The sequence below is a fragment of the Chrysemys picta genome, chromosome 13 (genome assembly GCF_011386835.1).
Source record: "Chrysemys picta bellii isolate R12L10 chromosome 13, ASM1138683v2, whole genome shotgun sequence".
NCBI lineage: Eukaryota > Metazoa > Chordata > Testudines > Emydidae > Chrysemys > Chrysemys picta.
This window is the reverse complement of record NC_088803.1, coordinates 11,932,772-11,955,242: the sequence shown is the minus strand read 5'-3', so window position 1 is coordinate 11,955,242 and position 22,471 is coordinate 11,932,772. Positions and strand designations below refer to the sequence as shown.

Below are 22,471 nucleotides of genomic sequence, written 5' to 3'. Positions count from 1 at the left end.
AAGTGTGAAACCACCACCCCCTTGTGCATCCCCTGTGATTTGAATCGAGCTGGGTCATTCATGGTGTTTTCAATGTACACAAGTACCGGGAAAGCCCCTTGGGAAGCTCTGCAACTGATCTGGCAGCTGAGCATTGCTGGGCACTGTGGCAGATTGAGCGAAACAGCTATATTTTATTATGATAATTTATTGTTTGTATCATGACAGCTGCAACTGCAGCCCACCTCAGGACTTTGTAAGGGCTTGGGAAACTTGAGGCTAACAAGTGCAATTTACAGAAGCACCTATGTGATTCAGGAGCATAAGGCCCAGATTTAAAGGCATGCAAGTCTGAGTTCGGGGCTTGAGCACTTTGAATATCCCTCTGGACACTCAGCTGCTGTTTTAGGCACCTAAATACCTCTATGGGCCTCATAGATTAATAAACTTTAAGGCCAGAAGGGACCATCATGACCATCTGGTCTGACCTCCTTTACATTGCAGGTCACAGAACCTCACCCACGCACTCCTCTCATAGACCCCTAACCTCCACCTGAGTTACTGAAGACCTCAAATAATGAGTTAAAGACTTCAAGTTTCAGAGAATTCACCATTTACACTAGTTTAAACCAGCAAGTGACTCGTGCACCATGATGCTGAAGAAGGTGGAAACCCCCAGGGTCTCTGCCCATTTGACCTGGTGAAAATTCCTTCCTGACCCCAAATAAGGTGGTCAGTTAGGTTTTTTGCCCCCACTGCTCTCCTTGGAAGGCTGTTCCAGAACTTCACTCCTCTGATGGTTAGAAACCTTTATCTAATTTCAAGTCTAAACTTGTTGAGAGCCAGTTTATATCCATTTGTTCTTGTGTCCACATTGGCACTTAATTTAAATAACTCCGCTCCTTCCCTGGTATTTATCCCTCTGATGTATTTATAGAGAGCAATCATATCTCTCCTCAGTCTTCTTTCAGTTAGGCTAAACAAGCCATGCTCTTTGAGTCTCCTCTGGCAAGGTAGATTTTCCATTCCTCAGATCACCCTAGTAGCCCTTCTCTGCACCTGTTCCAGTTTGAATTCATCTTTACCAAACATGGGAGACCAGAATCGCTGAGTATTCCAGATGAGGTCTCATCAGTGCCTTCTATAATATACTAACACTTTCCTGTCTCTACTGGAAATCTCTCTCCTGATGCATCCTAGGACTGCATTAGCCTTTTTTCACAGCTGCATTACCTTGGTGAAATTTTGGACCAAAATTTGGGTTTCTGTCATTAGTTGCTGCTCGTATGCAAAGATGGGCATCGTTACTTTCAGCTCATTACTGTGCTATTCAGTTTCCAAAAGGGACTCAGCACAGCAATGCTGATGACTATCGCACCTGCCATGTCCAAGTTCTCGTCAACCCGAAGAAAGTTCAGACAAAGTGTTCTATCTCAATTTGATGGATAGTTTACCCATCACTAGCACAGACATTGACAAAGAAATATCTAAGTATGATGTACTTTCTTTTGTGAAGGGAGTGGTACTACAGGGTACAGTGTGGGATCCAAAGAATCCCCAGTTTGCACAATTTGTGGTACTACAGGGTACAGTGTGGGATCCAAAGAATCCCCAGTTTGCACAATTTGCATCACATCAGTCTGAATTATCTGTGAATCATGGTTGCATCTTATGGGGATGTGACTGATCAATCTATAATCCCTCCAATCTCAGGTTTTGGAAGTTCTGCAAGAAGGACATTTTGGCATTGTATGAATGAAGGCCACCCAGAGTCATGTCTGGTGACGAGGGATCGATAAAGACATTGAGAGAAAGGTGAAGTGCTGTACTACATGTCAGCATATTCAGCCTGATGCTAGCCCAGTTCATCAATACTGTTAGTGGTGACCACAGACTCCTGGGACATGTATTTGTATATTTTGGTTGTATTTAATACCCATTCAGAATGGTCAGAAGTTTTCAGAATGACTTGTGCTACAGCTACAAAGACCATGGGACATCTTTGTACCTTCTTTAGCCAATTTGGTTTACCATTACAGTTGGTGAGTGACAATGCAGCTCAATTCTGTTCTGAAGAATTTCAGAAGTCCCCAGCTTCAAATGGAATTCAGCACATATGCTCAGCTTTGTACCATCCTTCTACAAACGGAGAAGTGGAATGTTTTCTACAAACACTTACGCATGCCTTAAAAGCTCATAAGAATTTGCTAAGTCATCAGCAGACACCATAATGTCTTGAAACTCTTTTCTTGAAGTGCTCTTTGTGCACCTGTTGAGACCTGGTATATCCTGATATTGCCTCATGTGTAGTTAAATCCTAAATTAATCGACAACATGAGACTCATCATTGTCCTTTCCAAGTTGGAGACTTAGTGTGGACTTGCAGCTACTATTATGGAGTGAAACGGGACCTGTTTCATTCATGGTGAAATTATCCAATGGTATTTTACAGAAATGACATATAGACCAGTTGAAGCCAAGACTAGTACCAGCATCTGAGGATGTTAGAGTAGGATTTCTGTTTCTCAGATCGAATGTCCTTATGGTACAACTCCTAATTTAATGACTTGGTGGAAGAAACTTTTGTACCGGGACCAGCTGATTCTATACCAAATCCAGTTGATTCCTAACCATCAACTGTTCCTGTTGTTCAGGACACTACCACACCATTATCTCCAGGTTACTGCAAGAGAGTCTACAAAGCAGTTGTGTACCTGAATAGCTATATTTTGATGTAGTAAATTGCTAGTCCAGGGCAGAATAATCTCCTGAAATTTAATAGTCTGTGTGACAAAGTTCCTCCTCTATCTTGGTGGGTCCTGCGCTTATTGGCGGATTTTCTTGCCTCAGAGATTCACCATGTGGGTTGGGGAACAGCCCAGAGACCTTCCCCTCTGGAAGAACCCACAGTTCAGGTCAATTAGGAGGTTTGGGGGGAACCCGGGCCCACCCTCTACTCCAGGTTCCAGCCCAGGGCCTTGTGGACTGCAGCTGTCTATAGTGCCTCCTGTAACAGCTGCATGACAGCTACAACTCCCTGGGCTACTTCCCCATGGCCTCCTCCAAACATCTTCCTTAGTCTCACCACAGGACCTTCCGCCTGGTGTCTGATAACGCTTGTGCTCCTCAGTCCTCCAGCAGCACACTCTCATTCTCACTCTCAGCTCCTTGCGCCTCTTGCTCCCAGCTCCTCACACTCACACCAGAAACTGAAGTGAGCTCCTTTTAAAAGCCAGGTGCCCTGATTAGCCTGCCTTAATTGATTCTAGCAGCTTCTTCTTAATTGGCTCCAGTTGTCCTAATTAGCCTGCCTGTCTTAACTGGTTCTAGCAGGTTCCTGATTACTCTAGTGCAGCCCCTGCTCTGGTCACTCAGGGATCAGAAAACTACTCATCCAGTGACCAGTATATTTGCCCTCAACCAGACTCCTGTACCCCACTGGTCTAGGTCTGTCACATCTGCCATAGTCCACCTGTAACTCTTAGTTACTTTATAGAATGTCTATTGTTAGCCATGTAAACAATAATGTATATGTGTTTTGAAAGTTTTTTTAAAGTAGGGTGGAGGAATGTGGTGTCCTGTCCTTTTCAATGGTTGAGCACTCTTCTCTCCCCAGTGCAAAGTCTCACTTCAGTATTAGTTTCAGTTCTGTCCCTGGAACAATAAAATTAGCACAGAAAACAGGTGGGTTTCCATTACTTCCCTCCGTGTCTGTCTGTCTCCTGCTGTGCTGGCTCCAGAAATATAACACTGCAAACTCCACACTCACCTCTTTATGACCTGCCTTAACTCCCATACCTTAAGAACATAAATTTCAGTATAGGTACATAACTCCTTAAATATTGTCCGTATGTACATTTTACAGTGATTTATGATGATCAGTGTGCTACTGGATGTCAGTAGAGACATAAGAACATAAGAATGGTAATACTGGGTCAGACCAAAGTTCGATCTAGCCCAGTATCCCGTCTTCCAACAGTGGCCAATGTCAGGTGCTTCAAAGGGAATGAAGAGAACAGGAAATAATTGAGTGAGCCATCCCCTGTCACCCATTCCCAGCTTCTGGCAAACAGAGGCCAGGGACACCATCCCTGCCCATCTTGACTAATAGCCATTTTGGACCTAGCCTCCATGAATTTATATAATTCTTTTTTGAACCCTGTTATAGTCTTCACAACATCCTCTGGCAAAGGGTTCCACAGGTTGACTGTGCATTGTGTCAAGAAATACTTCCTTTTGGTTGTTTTAAACGTGCTGCCTATTAATTTTATTTGGTGAAATTCACATGCCACCCTTTATAGAATTATTATGTATATCCAAACCAGGGTAACCCCATAAATCTCCATGCACCCCGCGTACCCTCTGCCAGTTAGCCTCAAGAGGTCCCTGGAGCACAGCATCCTGAATTGCAAATTGTAACCCAGAAGAAAATGTAGACAGGAATTCTTTCATTTTAAATAAAACCTAAAACATACCCATGACAAATAAGTCCTAGTATAAAAAGCATAAATAGATAAACATGTACATTCAGATTTTTATATAGAAAAAAAATCCACAACTGGAAAACCCAAAGGTTTATCAGCTTCAGGGGAAACATGCATATAAAGAGACAATCCCTACATTATTATTATTTTTAAATTATTTAATTGATATAGTCAAACTTATGCTCAAAAATGCAACAAATTTATTCACTGGTCAATGAAACTACTCTTGAGTAAAATTGTGTGTCCTTTTACTGACTTCATGACTACACAGAACTCAAATGATTACAGAAATGCTTACTTGTGGAATCTCTCAGGCAGCAGGTGGGAGAGCTACAGGAGGAGGTGGCTAGGTTGAGTGTCCATGTGGAGACAGCTGAGGTAGCTGTCCCAGTACACAGGACTGTTGATACACCACTGGTGGAGGAGGAGATGGCTCAGGGTGGACACTGGCAGCTGGTTACTTCTGGCAGCAGGCAGTGCTCCACCCCTGCTCCGAACCCTCCCGCTGTGGTAATAGGTAACCGTTATGCTCTTCTTGATACAGGAAAGAAGGAATCACCCCCTACAGTAAAGGAGGAGAAGCCCCGTACCCCTAAGGCTGGGAGGTCTGCTGCCACCACTGCGAATAGGAAACGTAGGGTAGTGGTGATCGGAGACTCTCTGCTGAGGGAGGCGCCCATCTGTCACCCTGACATTTCATCTCGGGAGGTATGCTGCCTGCTGGGAGCCCATATCTGAAATGTTACAGAGGCATCGTCGAGGATTATCCAGCCCTCTAACTACTACCCCATGCTACTCATCCATGTGAGCGCAAATGAGACTGCGCAGTGTGACACTGAGCGGATCAAGAGTGACTACAGGGCTCTGGGAGTACAGGTGAAGGAGTTTGGAGTGCAGGTGGCATTCTCTTCGATTCTTCCTGTCAAAGGTAGGGGCCCGGGCAGAGACAGATGCATCATGGAGGTGAATGCCTGGCTGCGAAGATGGTGTCGCCAGGAGGGCTTTGGCTTCCTAGACCACGGGATGCTATTCGAGGAAGGACTGCTAGGCAGAGATGGTGTTCACCTTTCGAGGAGGGGAAAGACCCTATTCGGACACAGACTGGCTAACCTAGTGAGGAGGGCTTTAAACTAGGTTCGACGGGGACAGGTGAGCAAAGCCCACAGGTAAGTGGGGAACATGGAGACCTGGGAGATGGGTCGGAAACGAGAGGGAGTGTGGGCTATATTGGCAGAGAGAAAGGAGTGTCAGGACAAAACTGGGAGGAAAGATCAAACCAGTATCTTAGATGCCTATATACAAATGTGAGAAGTATGGGTAATAAGCAGGAAGAACTGGAAGTGCTAACAAATAAATACAACTATGACATTGTTGGCATCACTGAAACTTGGTGGATAATACACATAATTGGAATGTTGGTGTGGATGGGTACAGCTTGCTCAGGAAGGATAGACAGGGGAAGGAAGGGGGAAAAGGGAGGAGGTGTTGCCTTATATATTAAAAATGTACACACTTGGACTGAGGTAGAGAAGGACATAGGGAGATGGAAGTGTTGAGAGTCTCTGGGTTAGGCTAAAAGGGGTAAAAAACAAGGGTGATGTCATGCTAGGAGTCTACTACAGGCCACCTAACCAGGTGGAAGAGGTGGATGAGGCTTTTTTCAAGCAACTAACAAAATCATCCAAAGCCCAAGATTTGGTGCTGATGGGGGACTTCAACTATCCAGATATATGTTGGGAAAATAACACAGCGGGGCACAGACTATCCAACACATTCTTGGACTGCATTGCAGACAACTTTTTCTTTCAAAAGGTTGAAAAAGCTTCTAGGCGGGAAACTGTTCTAGACTTGATTTTAAGAAATAGGTAGGAACTCGTTGAGAATTTGAAAGTAGAAGGCAGCTTGGTGAAAGTGATCATGAAATCATAGAGTTGGCAATTCTAAGGAAGGGTAGAAGGGAGAACAGCAAAATAGAGACAATGGATTTCAGGAAGGCAGATTTTGGTAAGCTCAGAGAGCTGATCGGTAAGGTCCATGGGAATCAAGACTGAGGGGAAAAACAACTGAGGAGAGTTGGCAGTTTTTCAAAGGGACACTATTAAGGGCCCAAAAGCAAGCTATTCTGCTGGTTAGGAAAGATAGAAAATGTGGCAAAAGCACATTTGGCTTAACCACGAGATCTTGCATGATCTAAAAAATAAAAAGGAGTCATATAAAAAATGGAAACTAGGACAGATTACAAAGGATGAATATAGGCAAACAACACAGGAATGCAGGGGCAAGATTAGAAAGGCAAAGGCACAAAATGAGCTCAAACTACTTACAGGAATAAAGGGAAACAAGAAGACTTTTTATCAATACATTAGAAGCAAGAGGAAGACCGAAGACAGGATAGGCCCACTGCTTAGTGAAGAGGGAGAAACAGTAACAGGAAACTTGGAAATGGCAGAGATGCTTAATGACTTCTTTGTTTCGGTCTTCACCGAGAAGTCTGAAGGAATGCCTAACATAGTGAATGCTAATGGGAAGGGGGTAGGTTTAGCAGATAAAATAAAAAAAGAACAAGTTAAAAATCACTTAGAAAAGTTAGATGCCTGCAAGTCATCAGGGCCTGATGAAATGCATCCTAGAATACTCAAGGAGCTAATAGAGGAGGTATCTGAGCCTCTAGCTATTATCTTTGGAAAATCATGGGAGATGGGAGAGATTCCAGAAGACTGGAAAAGGGCAAATATAGTGCCCATCTATAAAAAGGGAAATAAAAACAACCCAGGAAACTACAGACCAGTTAGTTTAACTTCTGTGCCAGGGAAGATAATGGAGCAAGTAATTAAGGAAATCATTGCAAACACTTGGAAGGTGGTAAGGTGATAGGGAACAGCCAGCATGGATTTGTAAAGAACAAATTGTGTCAAACCAATCTGATAGCTTTCTTTGATAGGATAACGAGTCTTGTGGATAAGGGAGAAGCTGTGGATGTGGTATACCTAGACTTTAGTTAGGCATTTGATACGGTCTCGCATGATATTCTTATCGATAAACTAGGCAAATACAATTTAGATGGGGCTACTATAAGGTGGGTGCATAACTGGCTTGATAACCCTACTGGAAAGGCATAACGAGTGGGGTTCTGCACGGGTCTGTTTTGGGACCGGCTCTGTTCAATATCTTCATTAACGACTTGGATATTGGCATAGAAAGTAAGCTTATTAAGTTTGCAGATGATACCAACCTGGGAGGGACTGCAACTGCTTTGGAGGACAGGGTCATAATTCAAAATGATCTGGACAAATTGGAGAAATGGTCTGAATTAAACAGGATGAAGTTTAACAAAGACAAATGCAAAGTGCTCCACTTAGAAAGAAAAAAATCAGTTTCACACGTACAGAATGGAAGAGACTGTCTAGGAAGGAGTACAGCAGAAAAGGATCTAGGGGTTATAGTGGACCACAAGCTAAATATGAGTCAACAGTCTGATGCTGTTGCAAAAAAAGCAAACATGATTCTGGGATGTATTAACTGGTGTGTTGTGAGCAAGAAATGAGAAGTAATTCTTCCGATCTACTCTGCTCTGGTTAGGCCTCAGCTGGAGTATTGTGTCCAGTTCTGAGCACCGCATTTCAAGAAAGATGTGGAGAAATTGGAAAGGGTCCAGAGAAGAGCAACAAGAATGATTAAAGGTCTTGAGAACATGACCTATGAAGGAAGGCTGAAAGAATTGGGTTTGTTTAGTTTGGAAAAGAGAAGACTGAGAGGGGACATGATAGCAGTTTTCAGGTATCTAAAAGGGTGTCGTAAGGAGGCGGGAGAAAACTTGTTCACCTTAACCTCTAAGGATAGAACAAGAAGCAATGGGCTTAAACTGCAGCAAGGGAGGTCTAGGTTGGACATTAGGAAAAAGTTCCTAACTGTCAGGGTGGTTAAACACTGGAATAAATTGCCTAGGGAGGTTGTGGAATCTCCATCTCTGGAGATATTTAAGAGTAGGTTAGATAAATGTCTATCAGGGATGGTCTAGACAGTATTTGGCCCTGCCATGCGGGCAGGGGACTGGACTCAACTCGATGACCTCTCGAGGTCCCTTCCAGTCCTAGAATCTATGAATAAACATCATTCATAGAGGCAATTTTTAACGCTTGGGTGAAAATAAATCCACCAAGTCATAGTAACACATTTAAATAGATAGATAAATAGATACCCAAGATGAAATTCATAACTGAAGGCAAAGAGGTTACTCACATGAGTAAAGTTAGACACATGGAAGTTTTTGAAGGGTCAGGGCCATTGGAAAGAAAGAAAGAAAGAAAGAAAACAGGGAGAAGGGAAATCAGATAGACATGCAGGCAGACTAGAGTGACCAGACGTCCCGATTTTATCGGGACTGTCCCGATATTTGCTTCTTTGTCCCGTGTCCCGACCAATGTTTGGCCTCGGCTCTGGCGCTCGCGCCCCCCCCCCCCCGCCCCGGCTCCGCCCGCTCCTCCACCCATTGACTCCCTCCCCAAATCCCTGCCCTGGCCCCGCCTCTTTCCCAACCACGCAGCCCCGCCTCTTTCCCTGCCCAGACCCACTGCATGCCGCATATGCCTGTGGTAGGCCGGGGCACGGGAGGCTCTGCGGGGAGGGCAGCACGTGCGACCGGGGCCTGCTAATGCCCCCGGCCTCTTTTAAACTCCTTTTTTTTTTTTTTGCTCCGCACCCCCCCCTTTTTTTTGCCTCTGTCCCAATATTTTATACTGCTGATCTGGTCACCCTAAGGCAGACATACAGATAGATTTGGCACACCACACTTCCTCCTTGTTGTGATCCCCACTCCTACCCACACACCATGCTGAAGGCCCGCCAGCTCTTGACTGTGTTCCTTGTCAGCCCCTTCTTCAGGGCATCTTTCACCTCCTGTAAATCATGGGGTTGAGGAGTGGACTGATCACAACATAGATGAACGACACCACCTTGTCCAGCTCTGAGGAGAAGTGGGGAATGGGCCGGACATAAATGAAGATGGCTGTACCATAATAGACCACCACCACAGCCAGGTGTGAGGCACAGGTGGAGAAAGCCTTCTGCCGCCCTGTTGTTGAGGGGATAAGCAAGATAGTGACAATGATGTGGCCGTAGGAGACTATGGTCAGCAGACAGGTGCTGAGGATGCACCGAGACCAGGGTGGAGCTGCAGGACCGCCTCAGCAAGGGCCCCGCATCGCAGAAGTGGTGTTGGATCTCCTCGGGCCCACAGAATGAGAGACGGGAGATGAAGATAATGGGTAGCAAGGGGGCTAGGAAGCCACCTAGCAAGACCACCCCGTCAGTCTGGTGCAGATCCACATGGTTATCATGGCCGGGTACCGCAGAGGGTGACAGATGGCCAGGTAGCAGTCGTAGGCCATAATGGCCAGGAAGAAACACTGGGTGGAGCCCAGGGCGAAGAAAAGGTAGAGCTGGGCTATGCAGCCAGCCACAGAGATAGTGCTCCTAACTTCCACTAAGCTCTCCAGCATCTTGGGCGCAGTGGAGGTGGTACATAAGATCTCCAGAAAGGAGAAGCTGCACAGAAAATAATACATGGGGCGGTGCAGGTGTTGGTTGGCCTTCACCACTCAGATAATGACCACATTAGCAGTCACTGTCAGGACATAGGTAGCCAGGATCAAGATGAAGAACATGTCCTGGAGATGTGGCATGCTGGAGAAGCCCATGTCCTCATCCTTTCACAGCTGTGGAGATAAGGGTGGAAAGGATGGGGAAGAGGGAGAAGGTGAGGGAGCTACAGGGGGGAACAAAGGAAATGAAGATGAAAAAAGAAAAGGAAGCACTATTAGAAATAAAGAAAGGCAGAAGAGAGAGGAGGAGGAGGTGAAGGAATGGGGGGAGGGAGAAGAAAGAGAAGGGGAATAATCAGCATAAGAAGAAGACAAAGGCAGAAAAGATCATAAAGCAGAGGAAAAAGAGGTTTACGAGCAATGAATTGATATAAAATCAGGAAATACCTCCATTGGAACATGCAACTTTCTCTTACCAAATATGAAGCATATTTAATGCTGGGATTTTCAAAGAAGCCTAAGGGAGTTAGGAACTGATTTCAATGGGTTTTTGGTGCCTAGCTCCACTAGGTTACTTTGCAGTGTTCCTAGGAAAGACTCTGCGGCTGGCTCAGTGGGATCAAGGGGATCAAGGACACAGAGCCCAGTGGTGCCACTCTTAACCATTACAATAGTCAGCACGTAAATTGATAGTCCATTGGATGTCAATAGGATTCATTATAGGCAAGTGTTTGCCAGCAGGAGTGAGCATTGTTCAGTCTAACCCTGCACACATACAGAAGAAACAGCTTATCTTTGAGATTTGATTGCTCTCTTCACTAAATTGTCTTGCTTACACCCAATTGCGGCTATGAGTTTGTACATTGATTCAAAAATTCCTACATTTTCAGGCCAGAAGGGACATTAGAACATCTAGTCTGACCTGCAGTATAACAGTGGTTCTCAACCAGGGGTATGTGTACCCCTGGGGGTATGCAGAGATCTTCAAGGGGGTACATCCACTCATCTAGATATTTGCCTAGTTTTAGAACAAGTTACATAAAAAGCACTAGCGAAATCAGTACAAACTAAAATTTCATACCGAAAATGACTTGTTTAACCTGCTCTGTATACTATACACTGAAATGTAAATACAGTCTTTATAGTTCAATTGATTTATTATAAGGTAAAAATGAGAAAGTCAGCAATTTTTCAGTAATAGTGTGCTGGAACACTTTTGTACTTTTATGTCTGATTTTTAAGTGTGTCTTTTTTGAGTGAGGTGAATCTTAGAATCATAGAATAGCAGGATTGGAAGGGACCTCAGGAGGTCATCTAGTCCAACACCCTGCTCAAAGCAGGACCAATTCCCAACTAAATCATCCCAGCTAGGGCTTTGTCAAGCCTGTCCTTAAAAACCTCTAAGGAAGGAGATTCCACCACCTCCCTAGGTAAACCATTCCAGTGCTTCACCATCCTTCTAGTGAAAAAGTTTTTCCTAATATCCAACCTAAACCTCCCCCACTGCAACTTGAGACCATTACTCCTTGTTCTGTCGTCAAGTACCACTGAGAACAGTCTAGATCCATCCTCTTTGGAACCCCTTTCAGGTAGTTGAAAGCAGCTATCAAATCCCCCCTCATTCTTCTCTTCTGCAGACTAAACAATCCCAGTTTCCTCAGCCTCTCCTCATAAGTCATGTTCTCCAGCCCCCTAATCATTTTTGATGCCCTCCGCTGGACTCTTTCCAATTTTTCCACGTCCTTCTTGTAGTGTGGGGCCCAAAAATGGACACAGTACTCCAGATGAGGCCTTACCAATGTCGAATAGAGGGGAACGATCATGTCCCTCGATCTGCTGGCAATGCCCCTACTTATACAGCCCAAAATGCGGTTAGCCTTCTTGGTAACAAGGGCACACTGTCAACTCATATCCAGCTTCTCATCCACTGTAACTCCTAGGTCCTTTTCTGCAGAACTGCTGCCTAGCCATTCGGTCCTAGTCTGTAGCAGTGCATGGGATTCTTCCGTCCTAAGTGCAGGACCCTGCACTTGTCCTTGTTGAACCTCATCACGTTTCTTTTGGCCCAATCCTCTAATTTGGGGGTACGCAAGACAAATCAGACTCCTGAAAGGGGTACAGTAGTCTGGAAAGGTTGAGAGCCACTGCTGTATAACACAGGGCAGAGAGAACAGGAGGACTTGTGGCACCTTAGAGACTAACAAATTTATTAGAGCATAAGCTTTCGTGGACTACAGCCCACTTCAGTTTGCCTATGATTCCTCCCCTAGTCTCAATAACTTGTGCTTAAACTAAGAAACAAAGAAAGAAAGAAATGTCTTGTTTTGTGGTAGTGCCTAGGAAATCTAGTCATGGACCACTGTACAAACACAGAACAGAAAGACAGTCCCTGCCCCAAAGAGCTTACAATTACATGGGACAAAAGTTGGAGACCGATAGATGGGGGAGTACAAGGAAACAAAGAGTCAACAGATGGAGATGGATGGATAGATGGTGGAGTACAAGAAGACGATGAGACAGTCCAGGTCCGAATGACTGGCAGTGATGTCAGGACACCAACAACCACGCCACTATTAAGTTTTTCTTTGGCATCACAGCAAAGGAGAGTTTCAAGGAGGGATTTGCAGGTAGATAATGAGGTAGCTTTGTGGCTGATTATGAGGATAGACTCCACTGTGTGAGGGGCAGCTTGGGAAAAAGCACAAAGGGACTTGTTTGGAAAGGCACAAAGAAAAGAGCAAATACACAGACCATTATTTTACAATGATAGTAAAAGATTCAATATTCACCTTAGCAGAGTGTTGAAATCCTAGAAGGTGTAGAAGCAATATCAGCTAGTCAGCTGGAACAAAAAATACTATGGAAGGTCTCAGATGAAGTGTTTCTTATTAGATATCTGAAAGAGCCATAAAATAGTGTTATGAAGATTATTAGCAATAATAGCAAGTGCAATAACATCTAGATTCTTCATAGGTTAACTAGCATTTTCTTTAAAGAAAGACTAATTTGTAACTCTTTGTCTGTCTTATGCTATGTTAAGGTATCTAAATTCTCCTGACACTTGCTATCATTTTATCTAGGCTAATTGAGAACTGGAGTATTTCTAGCTCTTAGCAAGGGACAAGCCAGTATTACACTGTTGATGGTAAGTGAGACACTGCTATTTCAACTGATGTTCCAGGCACGAGAGGGATATAATTCTCTGAATGGGATCCCTTGGGAGATGATCACAATTATTTAAACAAAACATTTTTTTCTACTTTTAGATCATTCTTCCTAGCCAATTATTCACAGTGGTGTTCCGATGATTATTTAGTTCATGTCAGTACAGCAATTTCTCTACTTCCCTGCCTGTGCTGTCCAGTGCCACTGCTCAGCATCTCCCCAAGTTCTCACCTAGACTAAGTGTAATTCATACTTGCACAGTAGAGGTCTTTGACCTCCACTCTTGGTTTGTCCACAGGTGAGACCATGAGTCTATTGAAGATGTACTAGAGCAAAGCTTTTTGTTTAGCTCTATCTTTCCTTTAGCACTCAAGGTCTTAGGTTCAAACCCCCCTGGATGACCTAAACAACATGTGTTACTGAAATCTTGTTAGAAAATGGAAGAGGGGTGGTCCACTGGAAACATAAATGACTCCTTTCTTCTTAATTTTCACAAACCTTGGACTATTTATCAAATAAATATAACAAGCCCAAAACTGATAACTGAACATTTTTGGTTAAATATTGCCAAGAAACTACATACAATTCACAACATTTTGGGGTGTCCGGTGTTCCTCTGAGCAACCCAAAATGTTTCCAGGAAATCTGGAAACTTTGGATAAAAGTTTTAATTGAACTCAAAATCTAGCTCTATGAGTTATATTGGCAACCACGAAGATGGAGCCATGGCCCTGACTACAATGTGGAGAACAGGAGAAGGTTTCTACTAAGGACTGCAGCAGTTTCTGCTGGCGAAACTCATTTCTACTGGGAGATTGTTACAGGTATTTAGGCACCTAAATCTCATTTATTTCATCTCCCACTGAAAGTTAGGCACCTAAAGACTTTTAAAAATCTGGCCTTAGTGAATCTGGACTGGGTGTAGCTCTCATGTTGAGTATCCACATACATTAGGTGGCCTTGAAAACATCTGCCTAAATATATTAATGGGCTTTAATTACAAACCAGGATCCAAAACTTGGGGTTTTGCCCTTATCACTATAAGGCATCATACATATTTTCCTGTATGGATCACTTCTAGGGGGTCCATTTTGCATGGTGCATTCATTCAATGGCTCTTCTGTTGATGATTGATTGGCGATTCCTCGATTCAAGGATGTTCTCTACCACGGATTTATATGTGGGTCCTGCGATGACTCAGATCCTGGAACTGCAGTAGGTACAGACATTTTGTGGCAGGCCAGCAGCCTGCTGGGAGAAAGTTATTTATTTTTCCTTCATCCTCTCTCTCTCTTTTCAGCTTTGAAGACAAGGCACTTCTCCTTGAAGCAGGCCACTACCTAATCGAGGATATGGTGCCATTGTGGGAGGTTGGTGGCTTGCTTTTCCCAGCTTGTGATGTCCACATCAGTTTTCTTAAGATACACTTTCAGTGCATCTTTGTAGCATTTCCTGTGACCACCATGGGATCTCTGAGCATGGTTGAGCTGAGAGTAAAGGACTTGTTTTGGGAGTCTTGCCTCCCAAAACTTTTCTGTTGACAGTGCGAGGAAAAGACTGTTTGGGGGCTAGTTTGGGACCTCAATTGCACTGGTGTGAATCAGGAATAATTCCCTTGTCTTTGTGATTATTTGCACCTAGAGGCTACCGAGTGAATGCCTCATTGTGCCAGGATCTGTGCAAACATATATCTGACCCTGCCTCAAAGGGTTTTATTATTATAACTATAATAATTATTAATGCAGAATCACTGAGAAACTCCATAGTGCTGGGCACTGTACAGATACATAACAAAAAGATGATCTCTAGAACCCTGCAAACATGTGGATATCCATTCTATATCTGTGCATATCTGCATCTGCAGATGTAGATAGCCGCAGATCATGTATTCAGATCATGGATCAGAGGCAAATACAAATTTTGTATCCACGCAGGTCTCTAATGTTCTCTGCCCCAAATAGCTACAATCTTGGTGTAAAACAAGAGAAAACAGATAGAGACAGATGGGGGCAGAGAGTGCAAGGAAGCAATGAGACAATATTGGTGACTGTGATCGGCAGTATTATTAGGTTGTCAACGGCTTAACTGTTGACAAACTTTTTGTAGGTATCATGGTACAGGGGATTTTATGGAGGGATGGGAAGGAGGCTAATGTGGTAGGTTTGTGGATATTTGTGGGGAGCTCCTCCCCGCATGAGGGGCAGCAAGGGGGAAAGACTGAAAATGTAACGAGTGGGTTATGGAGGCAGGCATGGCGGGCCAATCAGAGGAGGGAGTCAACCTCCTGATAGTGAATGAGAGATGATCAGTCAGATCACAGAGGGCCTTGAAAACAAAGACTTATATTTGATGTGTGAAAGTTACTCTGGATTGATATTGGCATGAGTGAGCAAACACCCAAAATGCTAATTGTGTTGTTAGCCCTTCTACACCAAAGGAGTAGCCAGAAGCGCGGTAATTCAGTTCACGTTCAGGCTGGGAAGGATTTGATTTTTATTGTTTCATTAAATGTCAGTTTTACTGTATACACACACAAACTGACCTACAGATATCTAAATTGATACTAATCGCAATTTAGAGATCAGCGAAGCAAGAAAAATCCTTCTTGAGAACTTATTTGTGTTTGATTGAAGGATATTTACATTGTATATTTTGACGTATGATGTTGACAAGGCGTGTTTTAATGGTTATACAATTTTTAAATCTCTGCATCGACTGTCAATAAAAAATTATTGTGTGTCTCACCATAATTTCATAGAATCATAGAAATGTCAAACCAGAAGGGACCCTGAGAGGTCATCTACTCAAGTCCACTGAGACAGGGACAAACAAACGTAAATCATCCCTGACAGGTGTTTGTCCAATGTGATCTTAAAAATCTCCAGTGATGGAGATTCCACAACCTCCCTTGGAATCCTGTTCCAGACCTTAACTACCCTTATAGTCAGAATGTTTTCTTCCTATCTAACCTAAATTTCCCCTCTTGCAGTGAAAAGCCCCCTGCAACTGAATATTTAATGCAAAAATTTAAAAATGCTCAAACATTATAAATTTGCACAGCTGTGGAAATTTGAATTGATAAATATAAAAAATAAACATTGATATTATTTGTCAAAATTATATATATATATATATATATATATATATATATATATATATATATAAATAAACACATTGAATGCTGTCAAGCCTACATATAAGCCACTGTCACTGATGAGCACTCGTGGCTGTATGTCCTTGGCTAGGTCACTTTCCTGATCTGTGCCTCAGTTTACCCAGCTGTGCAATGGAGATAAAGTCACTTAACATCACCGAGGAAAGGGCTGAATAAATTGCCAAATCTTGGCTTTACAAGGCACAGCGGTGATGGGCCAGTATTACTTAAATATGCCTGATCAACACCTATGCTAGAAATCAATGCACCCACTTAGCGTATGGGAAGGCAGATTCCCTTTTCAGACAGTGCTCAGATGTGCCCCCAGGCCTCTGCTTTGGAGGGTCTGCATGCACTGCCCTCCTGAGCAGGCTGCTGAGTTTCACCTGGAAAAGAATAGATATGAGGGTGAGATCACAGCCCTTCCCAAGTTCCACAATGTGGGCTATCTAGTGCCCCTAGTGGTGTGGACGTCTCCTGTGTATTCCCCACTATCTACTACCTATGGGCCAGCCCTAATTAAAAAAAAAACCAAAAAAAAAAAACCAGTGGCTATGCAGGCTACGCTTTGATTAATTCAAAGAGCTAAGCAGGAGGTGAGGTTTTTTTTCCTTTGAAAAATGTTGATGACAAGTTTTTATTTACCTCATTTATTTACCATGATTTAGTTCAGTTTTGAAAATCCCTAGCCTTGAGACAGTCACTGCATAGCCTGGTCACCAGACTACCTCAGAGACAGCTATCTGCAGTAGTGTAATATCTAGTCTGAATTAGGAGTGTACATGTTTGTGGTGGGGGCATCCACCATGGTCTGAATTAGAGCTCAGTCAATATCAGAATTTCTGTCCTGCCAGGAAAACGTTTGTGGAGGACTCCTGTCTCATACTGAGAAAGCAGAACGATCAGCGAGTTATCTTAAGTGCCTATACACAAATGCAAGAAGCCTGGGAAACAAGCAGGGAGAACTGGAAGTCCTGGTACAGTCAAGGAACTATGATGTAATTGGAATAACAGAGACTTGGTGGGATAACTCATATGACTGGGGTACTGTCATGGATGGATATAAACTGTTCAGGAAGGACTGGCAGGGCAGAAAAGCTGGGGGAGTTGCATTGTACATAAGAGAGGAGTATGACTGGTTAGAGCTCCGGTATGAAACTGCATAAAAACCTGAGAGTCTCTGAATTAAGTTTAGAAGTGTGAGCAACAAGGCTGATGTCATGGTGGGAGTCTGCTATAGATCACCAGACCAGGGGGCTGAGGTGGACCAGACTTTCATCCGGCAACTAACAGCAGTTACTAGATTGCAGACCCTGGTTCTCATGGGAGACTTTAATCTCCCTGAAATCTGCTGGGAGAACAATACAGCGGTGCACAGACATCCAGGAAGTTTTTGGAAAGTGTAGGGGACAATTTCCTCGTGCAAGTGCTGGAGAAACCAACTAAGGGCAGAGCTCTTCTTGACTTGCTGTTCACAAACAGGGAAGAATTAGTAGGGGAAGCAAAAGTGGATGGGAACCTGGGAGGCAGTGACCATGAGATGGTCGAATTCAGGATCCTGACTCAAGGAAGAAAGGAGAGCAGCAGAATATGGACGCTGGACTTCAGAAAAGCAGACTTTGACTCCCTCAGGGAACTGATGGGCAGAATCCCCTGGGAGAATAACATGAGGGGCAAAGGAGTCCAGGAAAGCTGTCTGTATTTTAAATAATCCTTATTGAGGTTGCAAGAACAAACCATCCTGATGTGTAGAAAGAATAGTAAATATGACAGGCAACCAGCTTGGCTTAACAGTGAAATCCTTGCTGATCTTAAACAGAAAAAAAGAAGCTTCCAAGAAGTGGAAGATTGGACAAATGACCAGGAAGGAGTATAAAAATATTGCTAAGGCATGAAGGAGTGAAATCAGGAAGGCCAAATCACACTTGGAGTTACAGCTAGGAAGAGATGTTAAGAGTAGCAAGAAGGGTTTCTTCAGGTATGTTAGCAACAAGAAGAAAGTCAGGGAAAGTGTGGCCCCCTTACTGAATGAGGGAGGCAACCTAGTGACCGAGGATGTGGAAAAAGCTAATGTACTCAATGCTTTTTTTGCCTCTGTCTTCACAAACAAGGTCAGCTCCCAGACTACTGCACTGGGCAGCACAGCATGGGGAGGAGGTGATCAGCCCTCTGTGGAGAAAGAAGTGATTCGGGTCTATTTAGAAATGCTAGATGAGCACAAATCCATGGGGCTGGATGCGCTGCATCTGTTGGTGCGAAAGGAGTTGGCGGATGTGATTGCAGAGCCATTGGCCATTATCTTTGAAAACTCGTGGTGATCGGGGGAGGTTCCAGATGACTGGAAAAAGGCTAATGTAGTGCCCTTCTTTAAAAAAGGGAAGAAGGAGGATCTGGGGAACTACAGGCCAGTCAGCCTCACCTCAGTCCCTGGAAAAATCATGGAGCAGGTCCTCAAGGAATCAATTTTGAAGCACTTAGAGGAGAGGAAACTGATCAGGAACAGTCAGTATGGATTCACCAAGGGCAAGTCATGCCTGACTAACCTAATTGCCTTCTATGAGGAGATAACTGGGTCTGTGGATGAGGGGAAAGCAGTGGATGTGTTATTCCTTGACTTTAGGAAAGCTTTTGATACGGTCTCCCACAATATTCTTGCCGTCAAGTTAAAGAAGTATGGGCTGGATGAATGGACTATAAGGTGGATAGAAAGCTGGCTAGATTGTCAGGATCAACAGATAGTGACCAATGGCTCCATGTCTAATTGGCAGCTGGTATCAAGCAGAGTGCCCCAAAGGTTGGTCCTAGAGCCGGTTTTGTTCAATATCTTCATTAATGATTTGGAGGATGGCGTGGACTGCACTCTCAGCAAGTTTGCAGATGACAATAAACTGAGAGGAGTAGTAGATACGCTGGAGGGTAGGGATAGTATAGGTCTGTCGCATCTTACGTGCATTTAACATGTGCGATTTCAGATTTACGCGGTCGGCAAAAAAAAAAAAAAAAAGAGAAAAATAACAATTTTAATACTGTACCTGTAGTGAGGGCGATTCCGCCCGCTATTACACTCTATGTAATTTTGACTATACGTGATTTTTGCTTTACTCGCTGACTGCGGAACGTAACCCCAGCGTAAGATGCGACAGACCTGTATACAGAGGGGCCTAGACAAATTAGAGGACTGGGCCAAAAGAAAACTGATGAGGTTCAAGAAGGACAAGTGCAGAGTCCTGCACTTAGGATGGAAAAATCTTATGAACTGCTACAGACTAGGGACCGAATGGCTAGGCAGCAGTTCTGCAGAAAAGGACCTAGGGGTTACAGTGGACGAGAAGCTGGATATGAGTCAACAGTGTGCCCTTGTTGCCAAGAAGGCTAACAGCATTTTGGGCTGTATAAGTAGGGGCATTGCCAACAGATCGAGGGACATCTTGTAGTGTTGGGCCCCACACTACAAGAAAGATGTGGAAAAATTGGAAAGAGTCCAGCGGAGTGCAACAAAAATGATTAGGGGGCTGGAACACCTGACTTATGAGGATATGCTGAGGGAACTGGGATTGTTTAGTCTGCAGAAGAGAAGAATGAGTGGGGATTTGATAGCTGCTTTCAACTACCTGAAAGGGGGTTCCAAAGAGGATGGATCTAGACTGTTCTCAGTGGTACCAGATGACAGAACAAGGAGTAATGGTCTCAAGTTGCAGTGGGGGAGGTTTAGGTTGGATATCAGGAAAAAAAAATTCACCAGGAGCGTGGTGAAGCACTGGAGTGGGTTACTAAGGGAGGCAGTGGAATCTCCTTCCTTAGAGGTTTTTAAGGTCAGGCATGACAAAGCACTGGCTGGGATGATTTAGTTGGAGATTGGTCCTGCTTTGAGCAGGGTGTTGGACTAGATGACCTCCTGAGGTCCCTTACAAACTTGATATTCTATGATTCTATGTTTCTATGACCCAAACTGGGTCCAAAAGTTGAATGATTCATATTTTTTGTGAACTGAAAAATGCAGGGGAAAAAAGCAGTTTGGAAAATGGTGACATGTTTTATTTTGGGTCAGTTGGACAATAAACTGCAGCCTCAAGCCGTCACTTCATCCTTTGTGACTGGATTGCATCTCCCATGATGCAACACAGTCATGTGACTGCTATGATGCATCACACTGGTCTGGAGATGTAATTCAGCCGAGAAGCGTGGCCCATAAAGAAGAATTACGACTGAAAGACCTGAACTACAACTACCATGAGGCACTGTTAGACCTGAGGCAGATGGTGTTTCATGTCAAAAGAAGAGCATTTTAAAGGTATTAAGGCACCTAATGAAATGTTCAAAAGCATCTATGTGCCTGATTCACACTCATTTCAATAGATTTTTAAAATACCATTAGTCACCTTTAAAAATCTGGCCCACCAGACATGAAACAAATAATTTCAGTTCAGTTCAAGAAACCATAATACTTCAATGCAGGTTAAATTTATCTGAACTGGTATTGAGTTAAAGAATGGGCATTAGGCACCTATTACCTTAGCCCCTCTTTGAAATCCCAGACCACCGTAGCCCTCAAGAATGATATCATAGGTCCATTAAATGGAATTCACTGTTGTCTGATGTAAGTCTAATAGATAAAAATAATTCTGATCTGTGGAACTCATTGCCACAGGAAATTAGTGAGTTAAAAAATGGGAATCCCTTAGACCATCTTGGAAAGTCCCAGACAAGGAGAAGACTTTTATGCCATGCACTGTTTTCCTCAGGGTGTCCTTGAACTCCTTATTCCTCAGGCAATAGATGACTGGGTTGAAGAGGGGTGTCAGAACTGTGTAGATGACAGACACCAGCTTGTTGGAGTCAAAGGAACTTATGGCCCGAGGTCTGGCATAGATGAAGAGGGAGGAAGCATAGAAAATGGTGACCACCAGCAAGTGGAAGGCACATGTAGAAAAGGCCTTGTGACGCCCCTTGGCTGAGGGGATGCGCACAACCGTAGAGATGATGCAGATGTAAGAGGCCACAGTAATGGAGAGAGGCCCCAGGAGAATGAGCAGGGCCAGCAGGAAGTCCACAAGTGCTGCCAGTGACATGTCGGTGCAGGCCAGGTTGAGCAGCGGTGACACGTCGCAGAAGAAGTGGTTGATGATGTTGGCCCCACAGAAGGTCAGACGCGAGATGAAGAGGACCTTCCACATGGAGATGAGAAAGCCACTCAGCCAGGACCCAGCCACCAAGCGGATGCAGAGAGTCTGGCTCATGATGGCTGAGTAGCGCAGCGGGTTGCAGATGGCCACGTAGCGGTCGTAGGCCATGACGGCCAGGAGGACACACTCAGTGCAGGCCAAGGCCAGGAAGAAGTAGAGCTGGGCCATACACCCAATAAAGGAGATGCTTTTCCTTTTTGTTACAAAGCTCAATAGCATCTTGGGCACCGTGACTGAGACGTACCAGATCTCCAGGAAGGAGAGATTTCCCAGGAAGAGGTACATGGGCTTGTGGAGTGGGACGTTAGCCCAGATTAGCATGATGATCACCGTATTCTCTATCACTGTCAGTGCATAGGCCAGAAGGAACATGAAGAAGAGCAGGAGCTGCAGCTCCAGGATGCCAGGGAAACCCACCAGAATGAACTCGGTCACATGACTTTGGTTGGCCCAGTGCATGCTGGAGGTCTTGGCACTGTTGTTATTCAATCTGGAGGAGAGACACAGGTGTTAGAAATGTGACTGCATGTCAACACAGTATTGATGGCTTTGTCACAGGGCCTGGGACTCGAAAAGCCATGCAAATAATTAGAGCTGGTCAGAATTAAATAATACTAATATTATTAATAAAAAAATAATGGGCCAGGTTTACAAAGGTATTTCGACACCTAAAGATATAGATTGGCATGTAGTGGCACACAGATTTGCATCAAAAGTGACTAAGTTAAGCACCTGGGGCCATATTTTTAAAGTTATTTGGATACTTAAAGATGTAGATAGGTACCTAGTGGGATTTTCAAAATCATTTATGTGACAGCACCTATTAATTTTGAATGTCTTTAAAAATCTGGGCCTAGGTGCCTAACTCCCATGGAAATCAATTGGAGCTAGACACATAGTTGCTTTTAAAAATCCCAGTGAGCACTTATTTTTATCTTTAGGGTTTGAAAACACCTTTGAAAATCT

The 22,471-nt window shown here is 44.0% G+C and overlaps 1 protein-coding gene across 1 annotated transcript; it reads right to left on the bottom strand.

Moving 5' to 3' along the window:
• Positions 1 to 18,850: 18,850 nt before the first annotated feature.
• On the bottom strand, positions 18,851 to 21,964 carry LOC103306688 (olfactory receptor 226-like). The gene is made up of 2 exons (XM_008175036.3): positions 21,038 to 21,964; positions 18,851 to 18,856 (listed from the first exon to the last, which is right to left on the bottom strand). Exons 1-2 carry the CDS (start codon positions 21,962 to 21,964, stop codon positions 18,851 to 18,853), a joined length of 933 nt encoding a protein of 310 aa, XP_008173258.3.
• Between the last annotated feature and the right edge of the window lie 507 nt (positions 21,965 to 22,471).

Bases quoted from the DNA above. Each gene is read 5' to 3' on its own strand.
- LOC103306688 (XM_008175036.3), bottom strand. From the start codon at position 21,964: ATGCACTGGGCCAACCAAAGTCATGTGACCGAGTTCATTCTGGTGGGT.